At 40.8% G+C, this 20,851-nt stretch overlaps 1 protein-coding gene across 1 annotated transcript in view; it reads left to right on the top strand.

The window, feature by feature from the left end:
* LOC126575807 (uncharacterized) overlaps positions 1 to 20,851 on the top strand; it is an 80,317-nt gene that overhangs the window by 50,986 nt on the left and 8,480 nt on the right. The window contains exons 16-17 of the mRNA XM_050236696.1: positions 3,304 to 3,419; positions 5,058 to 5,145. Of these exons, the coding sequence (XP_050092653.1) occupies positions 3,304 to 3,419; positions 5,058 to 5,145 (204 nt within the window). The remainder of the gene's footprint in view (positions 1 to 3,303; positions 3,420 to 5,057; positions 5,146 to 20,851) is intronic.

Raw genomic sequence — 20,851 nt, 5'->3', positions numbered from 1 at the left:
ATGTCGTCGAAAAGGTACTTTTTACGGTGACCATCGTAGCAACATGACTAGTCATCTGGAATATACAAATCGGCACTCGTTAGAAAGATTATAAGTTTATCTAGGTAGCCCCGGAGAGTTTTTGTTGATATTCCAATTTTAGCAGATTTTTGAAGTTGGGAAAGTGATGCTTTTTGCGATTCTGCCAAAAAAACGAGCTTTACAGAATTGTTTAAAAAAAAGTATAAACAATTTTAATGATCTCTCGACGGGATTACCTGGCAAAGAGTGTCCAAATTATGTGTTAAAAATTTCAAATCGATCGGCTCAGTAGTTTTTACGGTACGATGGACACCGACTTTGAAAACGTTGGTTTTGCGAAACGCCCTTCAAAGTAGCGGGCTGCATGGAAGAACGAATCATACAAGGAACGCGGATTTTCAAAAATCTGTATCTTTGTCAGTTTTTCCTCGATTGATCCAAAACTTTTACACAATACTCTTGAAAGGATCAGCTTTCAGGGAAAAATGTTAAAAACATGTGTCACAAATAAAAATTAAATACCGAAGTCCCCCCTTAAGCAAGACATTCGTATGGCCGCAGTGACAGAAAAAAAAATCGCCAGAATCGTTTCGATGAGCCTATTTTATTTTCAACAGTAGAACTATTTTAGATTATTTTATGCTTTAAAATTGCTCTTTTTGATAACACCTTGGCTTTTAATTATTTTTTTAATAATTCGTTAAGCGTAACTGGCACATAAATCAAAAACGACAAAAATCAAGCTATTTTTAATAACTGGCAATTCTAATCGCTCTGTTGTTTTAATTATCGGTACGTATAAGAAATCCATCCATAATTTCCTACGGAAAAGATCCAAAAGGGTGGTTAAGCCTCTATCGAAAACGATGAAAATTGTTTCGTAAGGGACAAAAAGTCAGTTTTTGCATGAATCAGCCTGAAATCGGCAATGTTTTTTGGGTAAATTAATATGGTTAGGAAATACACTATGTTTCATAATGATAGCCTCACCCTGTTTTTACGATTTCGCGCTCGAATAAAGCTCCCTAAAAATAATTAAAAATACTGTAAATGTTCCTTTTATTGTTAAAAGACGTATGCCGTTTGAATTTTGAAAAAATATTAAAAATTGTGGATTTGGGAGCCAAAAATCCAAAAATGAGGTGTTTCATAATGATAGCTTCACGTTACAAAAAAATAAAATTAAGATGGAAAACAGTTCATTAGGCTATCAATGTTATTTTATTCACAATCAGTAACTCCTCCTTTACTATTATTTGCCTGGAAATGCGGGATGGCATGCTTACAGCGAGCATGAAAAATGTTGCAGTGCGCAAGGATCGCCATGCACTCTTATTAGCTACTTCACCCTGATCTATGGTGTCAAATTGCCTACCATTCCCGTAAACATCACTAACTAGCATCCGCTAATCATTCTCCATTGAATTTAAGTCCGGAGAAATCGCTGGCCAGGACAATACATTGATGTTTGTATACTTTAAGTAGGCAAGTGTCGCTGTGGCGGCGTTATTTTACTGAAAAAAATATTAATTCACGATGGTTTTCGCTACAAATATGGTAACTTTCTCATCACGTACAGCTTTCCACTTTATAAATTTGAACTTAAATGTTTGTCAGGAATGTAAAAGAAAACTTTGGGAAACGGAAAAACGGTAAATTATAAATAATTCGAGCTTAAGTGAGGCCGTTGACGACTGTTAGGATGAAATTAAATATGAAACCTATTAAATTTAACCGGAACGCATGACAAATTATAGTTTTGGATTTGTTAGAAATGCAGGCAGTTATAAAAAATACCAACTTGCCCATTGCTTCAAAAAACTATATGAAAAATCGGTTTTTCATAAGGTGCGGCCATACGAATATCAAAGTGAATTTAAAATTTTCCCCATATTTTCTCGAAAACAAATCCTGCACGTTTTTCGTCAATATGTATTGTAAAAACCGATAAAATAAACCGTTAGTATTATTCCAAAAGAAAAAAGAATGGCTAGTTTGAGAGAAACCAGAAAAAAACTGTAAAAAACTTTTCACGCGAAGCTGGTGATTCAGTAGTAAAAGATATTACGCTAGGTTTCACGTTACTTATCCGACTTTCGTTTTTCGCAAAAACTCCTCCTTATTTATACTCAGAATCACATACTTCCCCGCAGATTTCTCCTGGTACGTCTACACCTCTGTCATTGTTGCATTAGACATTTTCTTGACCTCATTCTTGCATCAAGCAATGAAATAATCATTCTCTATAATTCTTAATAATGGCTCGACTTTAATGTCTTTGTGCTCTGATGCCTAATTGATGGAACCACCTTGATTTGTCATATCATGTATAATCTCCGGTACCCCTGTTGGGTTTACTCTAACGGAATTGTCACCCAATATGTTGACCGTGGGATATCGTTCATCCCTCAAGGTAACGATATCCTATTTAATACGAGGTAATTAATCCTTAGTGCGTTTGGTAATTAGTTCGATGATTTGTGGTTATTGTTCCACATCGCGCATGGTGTGGTGCCGCATGATTTGTTTACACTGGGCGTGATCACATGATGCCTATCCAGTGGTACTGTCGCGAGTAAATCGTCACTTTCGGATTTTTGTTCTCGAACGATCATCTTATTATTGCTTTCACATGCTCTGAATTTGGGCGTCCCGGACGGATTGGTTCGTTTCGCCCTGATTGTGCAATATGTGGTTACGCTGGGTGTGATGGGGGTTGGACAATGGCTTTTAAATGGATTGGACAATGGAATTTTATGTTCTAAGATGATCTCGAACAATCGCCTTTCTATTGGTTGCAAGTGTTCATATTTTGTGCGTCTTGAATGCATCGGTTCAATTAGTGATTCTGTCGATAATGTCATAGATGGTCATGTTTTTGACGCTTGAAGGCCAGGTCGGTGGCGGAGGATGGATCGTTTCAGGGTAGAAGGAAGGAAAAGGAGTTATCATATACCAAATACATTCTTGTTACCCCTTCCCCGTCCCAGATAATTAAAATAATCAACATCTAAAATTGATTATTTTTTTTTGCTTTGGTTTTTTACCGTTATAGTAGAATAGGCGATTAATTGAATAGTATTATCGGATTAAGAAAATAAATTCTATATTCCAGAAATAAAAAATATGTCATGCGTATGCATGCATTTCAGGCTACAGTAAAACAATTTAGAGTTCATTAAGCATAATTTTATATTCTTGCAATGAAATTAAATGATCGCCTGACTAACAGTTGTATATTAAATGAAACTGACATATCTCTTAATTTTATGCACTTTTTAGTCTCCAACGAAATCTTCTTCATCTTATACTGGGGACGACGACACGGAGCTTATGATGGACGAACTTCTAATGGCACCTCCTATGACGGCCAGTGCAGTTCGTGGACTACTACCTAGGTAAGCATTTTATTTCGAAACAACATAAAAGTTACTTTCTACCTATAACCCTCTGTAACAGATTTTCTAATCTTATGATCGCAAGCGTTATTAAATCAAAACAGTTTTATTAGAACGTTTATTTGATTTTTCATAGCAATCAAATAGAAACCAAAAAGATAAAAATCCTCATAGATAGACCCTAACACTTTCCCTAGACTAAATCGATATATAGGGTTACTGACATGAAGTGTTACCTATTCAAAACACTATAACTTTTTTGTTTGAAATGGATTTTGTATTGATTTCAAAGACAAAATTGTTTTAAGATAATCAAATTTTCAGAAACTATTCGCTTTAGTTTGATGTGGCCACATTTGGCTCGACTATAGCCTTCTAACGGTCTGAAAAAAAAATTGATGCTGCACGAATGTGATCTTACGGTATTTTGGCTCGTTCTCGTACAATCGATTTCATTATCGCATCCATACTGGCTTATTTTTTAGTCTTTACCTTGCTCTCTAACTTGGACCAGACGGAATGGTCCATCGGATTTGCGTCTGGCGAAATCGAAATCAAATGTGTGGACGAAATGAAGTGTGGAACATGATTTTTTAACCATTCTTGGTTCGCACGAGCTCTATGAGACGATTCCGAGTCTTGTAGGAACGTCCATGGTCTGTGACCGAAATGATTACGTGTCCACGGCTCTAAAGCGCCTTCTGAAACATATTATCGATAACGTGTCGCTTTCTATTTGACTCCAGGATCGATGAAAACAGTTGAAGAACGCCCATCAGCGGTCACAACGGTCCAAACCATTTATTGCGATGGGAAATTGCTACGAGTGGCCGTACTTAGGCTCAAATTCAAGTATAAACCATCGATCAAGTAATGACGATCGTTTTTAAAGGATATGGATAGATTAATTTGAAAATTTTTCTCATCGGAGAACACAATGTTCGAAAATTCGCCACGTTCGTGCAAGCGCAACAACTCCTTTGCTCGTTCGCACCGAACTTTATTTTGCTGCGGTGTAAGATTGTGTGCTTTTGAGAAGTTGTAAGGCTCAACCTTGAGATCATTTTTCATTATGGGTTGCATAGGATCGATCGAAATTTTCATATCCTTTGCGAGTTTTTTATGGACGCGGATTTCGATGAATTCTGGCCTTCACTTTCCGAATCATTTCTGGCGATGTTGCGGTTTGTTTTGGTCCACTTCCATAGCGTTTTGTAATGCTATCATGGTACTGATATATCGGTATCGATATCGGCTGATATATCGGTATCGATGGTATCGATTTATGGAGCGATACACAAACATTTTGATCATTTTAAGGTGACTAAGCTCACGAAGTATAGCTTAAGGTTATGATTTTCCAGCCAAATAAACGCCATCACAGCTATATGTTTGAATTACATCACGATAAAAAAAAAATCTACAAAACATAGACGCAAATGCTTTTGGTGCCTTGTAAACAATATATTAAACTATAACTAAAACAATTTTGGCGTCGATATTACGAGCGGTCTGAAAGATTCAGCAGTGTGAATTGGGTAACACTTCATATCAGTAACCCTGTACAAATTCGAATTGCATTTTATAAAATTACCGTTTAAAGTTAATTTTTATTGAATGGTTTTATAAATGTTATAGACGAAAGCTAGAACCCTTGTTTGAAGAGGAAAGTGAGAGTTATGAATCAGATGACGACTGCAATCCAATTAGAGGGCATGAAAATCAGGTAGGACACGGAAACTAAACTAGGTAATGTGTGAAAACATGAACATAAGCATGATTTTTTTGTATGGCGCTGGTATAGTTTTATCTTTTGAATGCTTTAGATACGTTAAATCATCTTTGTTAGTTTCACTTTCTATTAGTTTCCTGGGATAAGTTTGCTGTTTTTAAGAATAAAATATATACTAGGGTGAATCAAATATAGGAGAGTGTTTTCGTCCTACAGTCACAAACATGAAGTGAACGTTTGCTTGGTTCGCCAGTACACTCCGTCCAGCTAGTATAAGACCACCTGTGATTTGAGTAGTTTCTCACTACTTATAACAGTAATAATTTCAACTCGTATCAGTATTGATTGCTATTGGTAAGATGAGCTTACAGTGTAATTATGACATTTTACGTGCATATACTACACAAATGCACGTGTATATACGTGCATAGACTCCACTTCAGCCTGAGGAAAGTTATTCACCTGAAAAATCTGTCGAAAAGGACGAAGCTGGGACTGTATACGACGTATATAGTTCCAGTACTCACATACGCCTCTGAGACTTGGACACTGTCCAGAACGGACGAAGCCCTCTTATCCGCGTTCGAGAGGAGAGTACTCAGAAGGATATGGCCCCGTATGTGAGAAGGGACAATGGAGAAGCCGATACACGGCGGAGTTGTACGAGTTGTATTGCGATCTCACAAGTAGAAGTAAGTAGTATACTACACAGATACACGCATTTTGTAGTTTCAATTAGTCCAGTTAGTATAAGACCACTTCAAATTTTCTTCAAAAACAATCTTATTTTTGCTTGCAAAAAATAGTCGCAGTTTACAAATAATACAACCAATAAAGAGTTACTTTCCCGCTGCGATATACAACCTGTAGAACTTACTTTACACCTTTTTTCAGCAATTAATGCTTTAAGTCTTCCCATGCCTTTAGGATTGCACTTTTGAGGTCATCAACTGAATAAAACTGCTTTCCTTTAGCGTAACTCGTATCTATAAAGATTCCCCAGATGTTTTCAATATGATTTAAATCTGGTGAACGAGCAGACCAATCGAGCAAATCAATTTTAAGATCCTTCATCTAATGTGTCGCGTGTGGATGGCGGCACTATCCTGTTGAAAAATATTTTGTTCGACCGGTTGGAGATCAAAGATGGGACCTAACAGTATTCCAGAACCTTAATACAATTTGCACTTCATTTTGAATGACGTGAAAGCCAGCTTGAGCACATGCTCAAGTATACATGCTCAAGTATTTTAGTTAAAACCGATGTCGGTGATCTGTGTACGAAAATACATGTTTAAAATTTTTCAAGTAATTTACAGTGACGAAAAAAAGTTTAATTTAGATGGCCTAGATGGATTCATCGGTTATTGGCGCGATTTATCCCTGCTGTTAAGCCGGGGATACATGAAGCGTAAACTGTAGTATAAACTCAGAATGTAATGCCAAAATGTTAACGCTTCGTGTGGCAGGCATAATCGCATAGAAGTTTTACCGAAACGTCATCTGCAATTACATTCGTGTGCCTGCGATTACATTCAATTACATGTGTTTTGGCCACCATTATGTCATTTTCATGATGTCGATAGACGAAGACAAAACCGTAACACCGATAAAATTACTCCGATTCGAGATTGTTGGATCGAGAGATAGAAGTTCTTCTACAAATGCAATGAAAATGTGTTCTAAACATTCTAAAATTGACATGAAAATGTAACAATTGACAAGCAACTAGCAGCATTCAGAGGACGGTGTTCTTTTCGGCAGTATATGCCATCCACACCGGCTAAATAAGGTTTGAAGTTACGATCACCGACACTTCAGCTTTATCTGATGAATTATTGACAATCATTCGATCATCACCTTCACCAGCTCGTCAACCAGACCATCTCGCCCGACTCATCACCTTCAACGACCCTAAAGCGTGGTCAGTGCCGGTGCTGTAAAAGATAATCCAATATGAAATGTACCGTATGTGTTGTATTTGTGTGCAGAAATAATAGAGAAATGTTATGGATCACATGAATCACTGGAGACTTCCAACCAGTAGCTACTGAATAGCTATATTATGAGGAAAACGTACTATGGACCAAATGGACCACGAAGATAAAATTAATGAGTTTTTGTTTTTTTTTCGACCCCTTTCATACTTTTCATGAACTTAAGTATATTTATGCTTATTTGCTGATAATAGTACCATGTTGAAAATTTCAAGTAACAGGAAAAAATCTGGGGAACATCTAGGTTAAGGAAAGAAGAGCATTTTTTCCACCTGCAACTTTAATGGAGGCTCTTGTATGGTTTGGTTAGGACGTTACGCTGGTGGGAAGCTCAAGCTGACTTTCACGTCATTCAAAATGAAGTGCAAAGATTGTATTAAGGTTCTGGAAGGCTATTCAGTCCCATCTTTGATCACCAACCGGTCGAAAAAAATATTTATCAACAGGATGGCGGCACTATCCACACGCGACACATTAGATGAAGGATCTTAAAATTGATTTGCTCGATTGGTCTGCTCGTTCCCCAGATTTAAATCATATTGAAAACATCTGGGGAATCCTTATAGATACGAGTAACGCTAAAGGTAAGCAGTTTTTTTCAGTTGACTATTTATTGCAAGCAAAAATAAGATTGTTTTTGAAGAAAATTTGAAGTGGTCTTATACTAACTGGACGGATCGAAACTACAAAATGCGTGTATCTATGTAGTAATGCACGTAAAAATGCGATAATTACAATTTAAGCACATCTCACCAATACCAATCAATAATGATACGAGTTGATATTATTACTGTTTTTATTACTGCTAGTGAGAAACTACTCAAATCACAGATGAGTTGATGATTGATAGTTTTTTCACATAATTTTTCTTAACACAAAAGTAGCGTCACTTGAACGTCAATAACTTGGGTAATTATAAACAGAATGACTTGATAATTTTGCAAGGTTGTTTGAAGGTTGGAAGTATCGAAAAATCATAAGGATAAAAATTTTGTGTCACCTTCTACATTTGAGGCCAAAGACCCTGTTGACAAACCACATTTTCTCTCTCCTGTTAAGGGCTTAACAGGAGCGCGCGCCATACAAATTCTCCCCTGTTAAACATTAACAGGAAGGAATTCAAGTCGCGTTGCAGAAGCTCGAATTCGCTCCTGTTAATGTTTAACAGAGGAGAATTTGCATGGCGCGCGCTCTTAAGTCTTAACAGAAGAAAATGTTCTGTGTCAACGGAGGACTAGTTGAACCACCTGTTATATATTAGGTTGGCCAATAAGCCTTTTCGTATTTTGGCAATAGATGGCTTTGGAGTCGTCTATCTCCACCGTTATCAATCACATTATGTCATATCATACCACGTTGTTTTAAGTGACATTTGATGTATCTTTTAATCAAAACAAACTAGAATTTGGAACAGTGGGCAAAAAGTTATACCTGTTCAAAGATATGTGAAAATAGTGATGAAATTTGCTGTATTTTGAAATTTATCCGTAAAAATAGAAAAAATTCCACGCAAGCCACCAACGAAATTTGTGAAGACTAGGTAAGCGGCCCGGTTACAGGGCGATACACGAAAGCAGAATTATTTTGAATTTCATTGTAATTCTCTTTCCCTAGCATACATAAATGCTCATTGCTGCTGGCGAATGCAGCGGTTGCTAAGCCAACTCCCAGCCATGCTCTGATAGCTAAACCGCCCGGTTACAGAGCCTCGTTTGAAAAAATGATAGTTTGAAATTATTCCTTTTCCTTTTCTCACCAAACAATCAAACATGTCCCTCCATTCCATTTTAACCATTTCCATGTTGACTCATTTTCAATTTGATTCCGATTCAATTTGACAATTCCGAGCGTTTGCTCGCGATGTCACCGTAGGAAGGGCTCTCGTGAATCGATGTAAGATTAAGCCATGATCAAATTCTTTAGCGGCCGACGTGGTGCAGCGATTGACCTGGGGCCAGGTTGATTGTCATTGCCTCCAGGTCCAGGTCCAGGTCCTGCAAGTTATTACCCTATGGAACAGTAAAGCAGGCGCGTCTCATTGCCCATCACCCGTTTGGCTTTGGCGCATCCGTGTCTATGTATATCGCCTCAATTTTTGTCAGTGCACCTCGATACCGGAAAGGTGAACCATTTCCTAATCGCTTTCCTAATCGGTAGCCACTCCACAATGCTGCCGTTGATGGCTGTCTGGCCCATCTTTTTGATTTCCGAAGAGCATAATTTTACCCTTGATCCTAACACATGCTGTAATGGTTTGTTTCATCATTTGATTAGCCGTTGTCCTCGGTACGATCTGGCGATAATCAAACAGCCCTACAGCATATCCACCGAACAGCCGAAACCTGCCGATAATATTTTGCAGTGGCATGCATTGCCCATGGCAAAATCACGTGAGACAACATCAGAGCCAGAACAATCTTCGATTGGCTTCGGGTTCCTACCGCGATTTTATTTTGTCGCAAGCAGCGAGTGCAGTGCGCGTTTGCCTGTGGCATTATGCCTTGATGGCCAGCGATTTAATGGTACAGGATCGGTGCCGCTTTAATATAGTGGCCTTAGTATATCGGGTTCGGTTCTGCATATCGAGTTGAATCGAGTGTAGTTAAGATTTACGTCAGTTGGGAGATTCGAGCCATTTCATTTGCATTGTTTCCCCAAATCTCTCGAGTCGCGTGCATCGAAATCGATCGATCCCTAAATGCTGATAAATCTGATCAATTAGCAATCGAGCATAAGCCATAAGATTACTTAAGCAGTGCTGTTCCATTTGAGGAAAGGACAGTAAACCATTCCTACCGTGATTCCATTCTGGCGCATACACCGGGTCTCTTGATTGTTTGATTGTTCCATTAGGCCTTGCAGGCCAGTAGCAAAATATCGATATCGATCGGCAATATTTCGATAAAATTGTCATTGGATGCATTTTTTTGCTTTTCCATTTCACGCGCACGTTTTTGAAAAACCAAGTTGCCTGCGCCATTCACTCTCTGGTTTCTCCTCCACAGCACGCTCTGCACTCGCGCGTTTTTTTCCTCTCGCCTACTGTACGCTCGCGTACTCTCGCTTCGAGCGGTAGGGAAATATCGCGCGCGGAATTTTGTCTCGCTCGCGCTCGTTGAATGCACATGTATTGCATCTCGCTCGGCGTCGCTCTCCCCTTCTCGTTCGCGCTCACGTCGTAGATGGTCATTTGCGGTCTCGCTCAGCGTTACTCCGGACTAAAATTTGTATAGTGACTAGGTAAGCGGCCCGGTTACAGAGCTACGCAGGATTATTTTGAATTTCACTATTTTTCTTTTTCCCTAGCATACAAAAATGCCTCTCCATGTGATTCTAATGTTACCCATCTCTACTTTATCAAAGAGACTCGATAGCTACACATTTTTGTTATCTTCACGGCATGAACATTGCTGCTGGCGAATGCAGCGGTTGCTAAGCCAACTCCCAGCCATGTGCTCTGATAGCTAAACCGGCCGGTTACAGAGCCTCGTTTGAAAAAATGATTGTTTGAAATTATTCCTTTTCCATTTCTCACCAAACAATCAAACATGTCCCTCCATTCCATTTTAACCATTTCCATGTTGACTCATTTACAATTTGATTCCTTACAATTCCGAGCGTTTGCTCGTTATGTCACCGGAGGAAGGGCTATCGTGGTGCAGCGACTGACCTTGGGCCAGGTTGATTGTCATTGCCTCCCGGTTCAGGTCCAGGTCCTGCAAGTTGTCACCGTATGGAACAGTAATGCAGGCGCGTCCCATTGCCCAACACCCGTTCAGCTTTGCCGCTTTCAGTGCACCTCGATACCGGAAAGGTGAACCAATTGCTAATCGCTTTACTAATCTGGCCCATCTTTTTGATTTCCGAAGAGCATAATTTTACCCTTGATCCTAGCACATGCTGTAATGGTTTGTTTCATCATTTGATTAGCCGTTGTCTTCGGTACGATCTGGCGATAATCAAACATCCCTACAGCATATCCACCGAACAGCCGAAACCATTGCCCATGACAAAAGCACGTGAGACAACATCAGAGCCAGAACAATCTTCGATTGGCTTCGGGTTGTAATGCAAGGAATGCAAAGATGACTCTTTAGGAACAGGAGCTTCTATCAGTTCCAGGTGTAATATCTGGCCCATCGAGGCGGGCAGGACCGTTCTGATAGCATAGAAGCAATCGCAGACGGACAGTAAACCATTCCTCCTACCGCGATTGTATTTTGCCGTATGCAGCGAGTCCAGTGTGCGTTTGCCTGTGGCATTATGTGGCGCGTTTGCCTGTGGCACGGCCAGCGGCTTAACGTACCGATCTTATGCTGCGATAATGTAGTGGCCTTAGTTCTTCCGGTTCGTTTCCTCATATCGAGATGAATCGAGATGTATTTCAAGATTTGAGTAAGTTGGGAGATTCGAGCCATTTCATTTACATTGTTTCCCCAAATCTCTCGAGTCGCGTGCATCGAAATAGATCTGATGCTGATGCTGCGAATGCTGATAAATCTGATCAATTAGCAATTGAGCATAAGCCATAAGATTACTTAAACAGTGCGGTTCCATTTGAGGAAAGGATAGTAAACCATTCCTACCGCGATTCCATTCTGGCGCATACACCGAGTCTCTTGATTGTTTGCTTGTTCCATTAGGCCTTGCAGGCCAGTAGCAACATATCGATATCGATCGGCAATATATCGATAAAATAATCATTGGATGCATTTTTTTGCTTTTCCATTTCACGCGCACGTTTTTGAAAAACCAAGCTGCTTGAGCCATTCGCTCTCCGGCTGTCTGGGCTAATCGCGCAGAGAGTGCGCGAGCATAAGGCGCACGGGAGAGCAGAGCGCGCCTGGGTGCTCTGCTCTCCCGTGCGCCTTATGCTCGCGCACTCTCTGACCGCCGTGGTCGCATACGGCAAGTGCAGTGCCCGTTTGCTTGTACCATTATGCCTTGCCAGTCAGTGCCCTAACCGATTTTCACGAAAATCAAATCGGACATATCAGTAAAATGGGGTTTTCCATTCATTTTCGTTGGTCAAAATCATTCATTGGATGCATTTTTCGCTTTTCGATTTCACGCGCACGTTTCTGAAAAACCAAGTTGCCTGCGCCATTCGCTCTCTGGTTTCTCCTCCACAGCACGCTCTGCACTCGCGTACTCTCGCTTCGAGCGGTGGGGAAATATCGCGCGCGGAATTTTGTCTCGCTCGCGCTCGTTGAATACCCATTTTTTGCATCTCGCTCGGCGTCAGTATCCCCTTCTCGTTCGCGCTCACGTCATAGATGGTCATTTGCGGTCTCGCTCGGCGTCAGTATCCCCATCTCGTTCCCGCCAACGTCATAGATGGTCATTTGCGGTCTCGCTCAGCGTTACTCCCAATCAAAATTTGTATAGTGACTAGGTAAGCGGCCCGGTTACAGAGCTACTCACGAAAGCAGGATTATTTTGAATTTCATTATTTTTCCCTTTCCCTAGTATACAAAAATGCTCTTCCATGTCATTCTAATGTTACCCATCTCTACTTTATCAAGGATGCTCGATAGCTACACATTTTTGTTATCTTCACGGCATGAACATTGCTGCTGGCGAATGCAGCGGTTGCTAAGCCAACTCCCAGCCATGCTCTGATAGCTAAACCGCCCGGTTACAGAGCCTCGTTTGAAAAAATGATAGTTTGAAATTATTCCTTTTCCTTTTCTCACCAAACAATCAAACATGTCCCTCCATTCCATTTTAACCATTTCCATGTTGACTCATTTTCAATTTGATTCCGATTCAATTTGACAATTCCGAGCGTTTGCTCGCGATGTCACCGTAGGAAGGGCTCTCGTGAATCGATGTAAGATTAAGCCATGATCAAATTCTTTAGCGGCCGACGTGGTGCAGCGATTGACCTGGGGCCAGGTTGATTGTCATTGCCTCCAGGTCCAGGTCCAGGTCCTGCAAGTTATTACCCTATGGAACAGTAAAGCAGGCGCGTCTCATTGCCCATCACCCGTTTGGCTTTGGCGCATCCGTGTCTATGTATATCACCTCAATTTTTTTCAGTGCACCTCGATAATGGAAAGGTGAACCATTTCCTAATCGCTTTCCTAATCGGTAGCCACTCCACAATGCTGCCGTTGATGGCTGTCTGGCCCATCTTCTTGATTTTCGAAGAGCATAATTTGCTCTTGATCCTAACACATGTTGTAATGGTTTGTTTCATCATTTGATTAGCCGTTGTCTTTGGTACGATCTAGTGATAATCAAACAGCCCTACAGCATATCCACCGAACATCCGAAACCTGCCGATAATATTTTGCAGTGGCATGCATTGCCCATGGCAAAAGCACGTGAGACAACATCAGAGCCAGAACAATCTTCAATTGGCTTCGGGTTCTAATGCAAGGAATGCAAAGATGACTCTTTAGTAACAGGAGCTTCTATCAGGTCCAGGTGTAATATCTGGCCCATCGAGGCGGGCAGGACCGTTCTGATAGCATAGAAGCAATCGCAGACGGACAGTGAACCATTCCTCCTACCGCGATTGTATTTTGTCGCATGCAGCGAGTGCAGTGCGCGTTTGCCTGTGGCATTATGCCTTGACGGCCAGCGACTTAATGGTACAGGATCGGTGCCGCGATAATATAGTGGCCTTAGTATGTCGGGTTCGGTTCTGCATATCGAGTTAAATCGAGTGTAGTTAAGATTTGCGTCAGTTGTGAGATTCGAGCCTTTTCATTTGCATTGTTTCCCCAAATCTCTCGAGTCACGTGCATCGAATTAGATCTGATGCTGATGCTGCGAATGCTGATAAATCTGATCAATTAGCAATCAACCATAAGCCATAAGATTACTTAAACAGTGCGGTTCCATTTGAGGAAAGGACAGTAAACCATTCCTACCGCGATTCCATTCTGGCGCATACACCGAGTCTCTTGATTGTTTGCTTGTTCCATTAGGCCTTGCAGGCCAGTGGCAACATTTCGATATCGATCGGCAATATATCGATAAAATAATCATCGGATGCATTTTTTTGCTTTTCCATTTCACGCTCACGTTTTTGGAAAACCAAGCTGCTTAAGCCAATCGCTCTCCACCAAGGCGCGCTCTGCTCTCCCGTGCGCCTTATGCTCGCGCACTCTCTGACCGCCGTGGTCGCATACGGCAAGTGCAGTGCCCGTTTGCTTGTCCCATTATGCCTTGCTAGTCGTTGCCCTAATCGATTTTCACGAAAATCAAATCGGAAATATCAGTAAAATGGGGTTTTCCATTCATTTTCGTGAGTCAAAATCATTCATTGGATGCATTTTTAGCTTTACCATTTCATGCGCACGTTTCTGAAAAACCAAGTTGCCTGCGCGATTCGCTCTCTATGGTTTCTCCACCACAGCACGCTCTGCACTCGCGCAGTCTTTCTTCGCTTGGCTTCACTCGAGTAACGCTCAGCGTGACGCTCTCCCTTTCCCGCTCGCACTTGCTTCTTTTGTGAGTTGGCATCTCTTTCCTCGGTGTTACTCTCCCTTCTCGTTCGCGCTCACGTCATAGATGGTCATTTGCGGTCTCGCTCGGCGTTACTCCCAATCAAAATTTGTATAGTGACTAGGTAAAAGGCCCGGTTACAGAGCTACGCACGAAAGCAGGATTATTTTGAATTTCATTGTAATTCTCTTTCCCTAGCATACAGAAATGCTCTTCCATATCATTCTAATGTTATCCATGTTGAATGAAGGTTTTTTGTAAAAGTAAACCATCAATTTTAACGGTATTGTTATCACAATTTCTTAAAAGGGTTCACAGTTGATGGCTACACAATTTTTCTATCATTCAAGCCAAATGTGGGCATCATGACATTAACATTGCTGCTGGCGAATGCAGCGGTTGCTAAGCCAACTCCCAGCCATGTGCTCTGATAGCTAAACCGCCCGGTTACAGAGCCTCGTTTGAAAAAATGATTGTTTGCAATTATTCCTTTTCCATTTCTCACCAAACAATCAAACATGTCCCTCCATTCCATTTTAACCATTTCCATGTTGACTCATTTACAATTTGATTCCTTACAATTCCGAGCGTTTGCTCGCGATGTCACCGGAGGAAGGGCTCTCGTGAATCGATGTAAGATTAAGCCGTGATCATATTCTTCAGCGGCCAAAGTGGTGCAGTGACTGACCTTGGGCCAGGTTGATTGCCATTGCCTCCCGGTTCAGGTCCAGGTCCTGCAAGTTGTCACCGTATGGAATAGTAAAGCAGGCGAGTCCCATTGACCAGCTCCCGTTAAGCTTTGCCGCTGAGCGATCGTGTCTATTTATACGCCTCAATTTTTTTCAGTGCACCTCGATACCGGAAAGGTGAACCATTTCCTAATCGCTTTCCTAATCGGTAGCCAATCCACAATGCTGCCGTTGATGGCTGTCTGGCTCATCTTTTTGATTTTCGAAGAGCATAATTTTACCCTTGATCTTAACACATGCTGTAATGGTTTATTTCATCATTTGATTAGCCGTTGTCTTCGGTACGATCTGGCGATAATCAAACAGCCCTACAGCATATCCACCGAACAGCCGAAACCTGCCGATAATATTTTGCAGTGGCATGCATTGCCCATGGCAAAAGCACGTGAGACAACATCAGAGCCACAACAATCTTCGATTGGCTTCGGGTTCCTACCGCGATTTTATTTTGTCGCATGCAGCGAGTGCAGTGCGCGTTTGCCTGTGGCATTATGCCTTGACGGCCAGCGACTTAATGGTACAGGATCGGTGCCGCGTTAATATAGTGGCCTTAGTATGTCGGGTTCGGTTCTGCATATCGAGTTGAATCGAGTGTAGTTAAGATTTGCGTCAGTTGGGAGCCATTCGAGCCATTTCATTTGCATTGTTTCCCCAAATCTCTCGAGTCGCGTGCATCGAAATAGATCGATCCCTAAATGCTGATAAATCTGATCAATTAGCAATCGACCATAAGCCATAAGATTACTTAAACAGTGCGATTCCATTTGAGGAAAGGACAGTAAACCATTCCTACCGCGATTCCATTCTGGCGCATACACCGAGTCTCTTGATTGTTTGCTTGTTCCATTAGGCCATTATATGTTGCCACTGGCCTGCAAAGTGGCAACATATCGATATCGATCGGCAATGTATCGATAAAATAATCATCGGATGCATTTTTTTGCTTTTCCATTTCACGCGCACGTTTTTGGAAAACCAAGCTGCTTAAGCCATTCGCTCTCCACCAAGGCGCGCTCTGCTCTCCCGTGCGCCTTATGCTCGTGCACTCTCTGACCGCCGTGGTCGCATACGGCAAGTGCAGTGCCGTTTGCTTGTCCCATTATGCCTTGCCAGGGGAAAATCAAATCGGGAATATCAGTAAAATGGGGTTTTCCATTCATTTTCGTGAGTCAAAATCATTCATTGGATGCATTTTTAGCTTTACCATTTCATGCGCACGTTTCTGAAAAACCAAGTTGCCTGCGCGATTCGCTCTCTATGGTTTCTCCACCACAGCACGCTCTGCACTCGCGCAGTCTTTCTTCACTTGGCTTCACTCGAGTAACGCTCAGCGTGACGCTCTCCCTTTCCCGCTCGCACTTGCTTCTTTTGTGAGTTGGCATCTCTTTCCTCGGTGTTACTCTCCCTTCTCGTTCGCGCTCACGTCATAGATGGTGATTTGCGGTCTCGCTCGGCGTCGCTCCGAATCAAAATTTGTATAGTGATTACGGAGACGATGCTGTATCAGATCGCGAGGCAAAACGATGGTTCGCTCGCTTCCGTTCCGAAAATTTTGATGTGAAAGATGCACCTCGCTCTGGTCGACCTATCGTTGCTAAAGTCGATTAAATTATTGAAAGGTTAGACCAGGATCGTTACATAAGCAGCCGGGACATCGCTAAGGAACTAAGGTGCTTATTCTGTAACTTTCGATTACGATGGCCTCAGGCGTTCGATTCATTTGGTTCATTTTATGTTCATTTGGTGTTCACGATCGCTTGCATGTCGAGTGCATTTTTGTGGTCGACAGCTGGCGTTCTGTTTACATCGAGCATCGAGCATCTGAAAAACAGTTATAGCGTCCTGATTGTGCTTCAATATTTTCTTTCTGCTAATCGTATACTATTATTACAAAGATTAAGTCGTTTTTATACCGAAAAAAACAAGTTAATTAACAGTTTTTTTACTTCAAACTGTCATTTTGAATTGTTTATTGTTTTCGAAACGTTTCGAAATTCGCATGAATCATCGAACGCCTGAGGCCATCGCAATCGAAAGTTACAGAATAAGCACCTAAACATCTATATATATACAGGGCGTTCCATTTCGGGCTTCCGAAAGTATTGAGCCCTGCGCTGACAACCGTTTGCCATAGCTGTTAACCAAAACGTCATATCGTTAGTTGAATGTCTGCCATTTTACAATATGGATCGTGTTAGCATCGCACAACGTGTTAATTTTGTTAAATTATACTATAAAAATGATGAAAAATCGGCAAATGTTTTTTGAGCATTACGGACGGATTCTGGTCGTCATGGACGGCCTACAGAGCACACAATTGATAATGTAGTGCGTAAATTCGAACAATCTGGATCCGTAGCGGGTATTTTGAGACCTGTACACCATCGTAATGTGCGTCGTACTCATCGGGCCTTATTTATTTGAAAATGACGACGGCGAGACGGTAATTGTGAATGATGAGCACTATGGCCGCATGTTAACCGATTTTTTTGCCTGAGATTGAAGATATGGATGCAGATGACATGTGGTTTAAGCAGGACGGCGCCACGTGCAACCCAACACGGCCGAACATGGCCATATTGTGAACGAAATTTAAGAGACGCATAATTTCGCGTTTTGGTGATGCCAATTGGCCGTCCAGATCTTGCGATTTGAACCCGTTAGACTTTTTTTTGTGGGGTTATGTGAAAGACCGTGTCTATGCCGACTCTCCGCAAACTTTTGAACATTTGAAAGACAACTTTCGTGAAGTTATGGCCGAGATACCGCCCCATATGTGCCAAAAAGTCATCAAAAATCACCTGTTCCGAAACAAGGTGTGCGTCATGAGCATTTGAATGAAGTTGTATTTCACAAAAATGGCATAAAATAAACTTTAATTTGATGTAAAAGTTTCATCGAAATTCGAATTCTAAGTGTGTTTAATTTCAATTTACTATCGGAATTTAAAAATGGAACACCCTGTAAATTACAAACACGAAAGTTTGTACGCCCATAACTTGAGAACGGATGGGCCGATTTCACTCATTCTTAAGTTTGGTAATTATTTTGATTTGAATAAAAACTACAGCGAGTACATCAAGAACTAATTGTGGTAAAAAGAAAATTATCTGATTTTAGTTGAGCCATTTTATAGACAGAAAAAATGCCTTCAATTAAATGATCGAGTAAAGGAGTGCTCAAGCATGTTTTCAGCATCAAACATGTTTTCAGCATCAATTGCGTATGTCTGAAAATCGAAATCAAGATCTCAAGAACAATAAGAAAGGATTAATGATAGTGAAAGATGAAGGTAGCAATGCAATCAAGATCAGGATGTGAAACAAATGCGAATCCTCCCGTGGTTCATTTACATCGTGCCACATTGCTATATGGTTCTACGATCCCCTACAATGAAATGTCGTGTGTTGAAAAAGGGAAGATGGATGAGGTGTTTTAACATTTCCCAAAAAAATAGTTTCGAAACTCCCCGATTGTGATGGCAATTATTGGATGTTGGTCATCAATATCATTGGAAGCATCAGAACAGTAAAAACCGTTTCCATTATTATGTTGCATTATAAACTATACATTCAGCATCTTAAATATAGGCCTCAAGAGTCGAATGGCAGAACGAAGTTTGCCGGGAACGACTAGTTCACCATAAAATGGTTTTGAACCATTTAAAAAAGGGTGGCTACAAAAAAAAGCTTGATGTTTGGATACCGCATGAATTGTCTGTGAAAAATTTATTGAACCGAATTAACATCTGCGATTCTTTGCTGAAACGAAATGAAATCGAACCGTTTCTGAAGCGAATGATAATAGGACATGAAAAGTGGATCAAATACGACAATAACGTGTGAAAAAGATCATGGTGCAAGAATGCAGAAGCTACACAAACAGTTCCAAAGCCAGGATGACGCCGCGGAAGGTTATGCTGTGCGTTTGGTGGGCTTGGAGTGGAATCATTCATTATGAGCTACTCCAGCATGGTCAAACTCTTGATTCTAGACTTTACTGTGACCAATTGATGAGATTGAAGCAAGCAATCGAGAAAAACAGGCCAGAATTGGTCAACAGAAAGGGTATCGTCATCCATCATGACAACGCTAGACCAGACATATCTTTGATGACTCGGCAAAAACTGGGAGAGCCTGACTCGGTAGTTTTGATGCATTCTCCATATAGCCCAGACCTTACACCATCGGATTACCACTTGTTTCGTTCTATGCAAAACTCCCTTAGTGGAGTACCGCTGGCTTCAAGAGAAGCATGTAAAAACTTCGTGTCCCAGTTTTTTAACGATAAATCACGGAGTTTTTACGCTAAAGGAATTATGTCTTTAGCTGAAAAATGGCAAAAGGTGGTTAACCAAAATGAATTATATTTCGTTGAATAAAGTTGCTCGAAACTAAAAATATATCCCTTTGAAGTTTTACCAAAAATACGAAAAGACTTATTGGCCAACCTAATATATATGCATTTTTTAGAGACGTAGATATTTATTTTTTACCGTGTGCCAGAAACTTTAAAACATCTTGATGCATAAAGTTTTCGCGAAAACTGTAGCTCTTCGTCAAACGACAAACGAAACGTTCAGTGCACAACAACAGTTAAACTCCGTCTACACGACACCAAAGTATTCGCGCGAATACGTTTTTCTTCGCCAGAGCTTCGCCAGAACTTCGCCAGCTTTTTCTGAAGTTCTCGCTTGTTCGCTGTGTTATCGCGCGCTACACGTGCATTTATGTTTTTGTGGATTTGTATGGGATGACGTAAAAATAAGAATTTCTCGTCGAGAAATTCTTCAACATTCGACGTTGTGTAGACGCAGTTTTACAAATTCGTAAACTCGCGTCGAGAAATTCTCGCTGTCGTCTTGCTGAACGATCACACCTCATTTGGCAGCTACTTTAGAAGTTCGTACTTTTCTCAATGTTTTTGCGAATTTTGCAGCGCGAAGTTCTCCCGGTATTCGCTGTCGTCTGAATGTAACTTATCAGTTGAAAACTCAATACTAATCGTGAAAGACACCATTAAAGATGCGGCATTTAAAAGGTTGGAATCTTTCCCGAAAAATAACAATTAATTGCTAGATCGAAGTTAAACAAAAGTAAATATTACGTACGTAAAAGTAAATATTCGTCTAGTATTACGTAACGGTAGTAGCATAAATGTCTAAAAACATATTTCTTGGGCAACATGGAAGAAAAACTTGATTGTTGTCATGCTCATGGGTGGGAAGACCATTCAAATTGTTTGTTCTTACAGTGACCGGCACAAATAAAAATCCACTCACGACGCAATTGCTCCGAAACGGTTAAGTTTTCGCATGTAACAATTATATGTATATTTTTATCTTATTCAATGAATGTTGTGCAATGGTTTTTTTATCTTGTACAATGCTTATTTCGTTATATGGTTTTTTTTAAATTTGAATGCAGCAAAAATCGGTAAATTGAATTTTAAGTTAGAATAACCAGTTTAGGGTGTGACACAAAAAAAATCACTCAA

This window comes from Anopheles aquasalis, chromosome 3 (genome assembly GCF_943734665.1).
Source record: "Anopheles aquasalis chromosome 3, idAnoAquaMG_Q_19, whole genome shotgun sequence".
In the NCBI taxonomy this organism is placed as follows: domain Eukaryota; kingdom Metazoa; phylum Arthropoda; class Insecta; order Diptera; family Culicidae; genus Anopheles; species Anopheles aquasalis.
The sequence above is the reverse complement of the archived record's forward strand: the minus strand, read 5'-3'. Positions and strand labels throughout refer to the sequence as shown.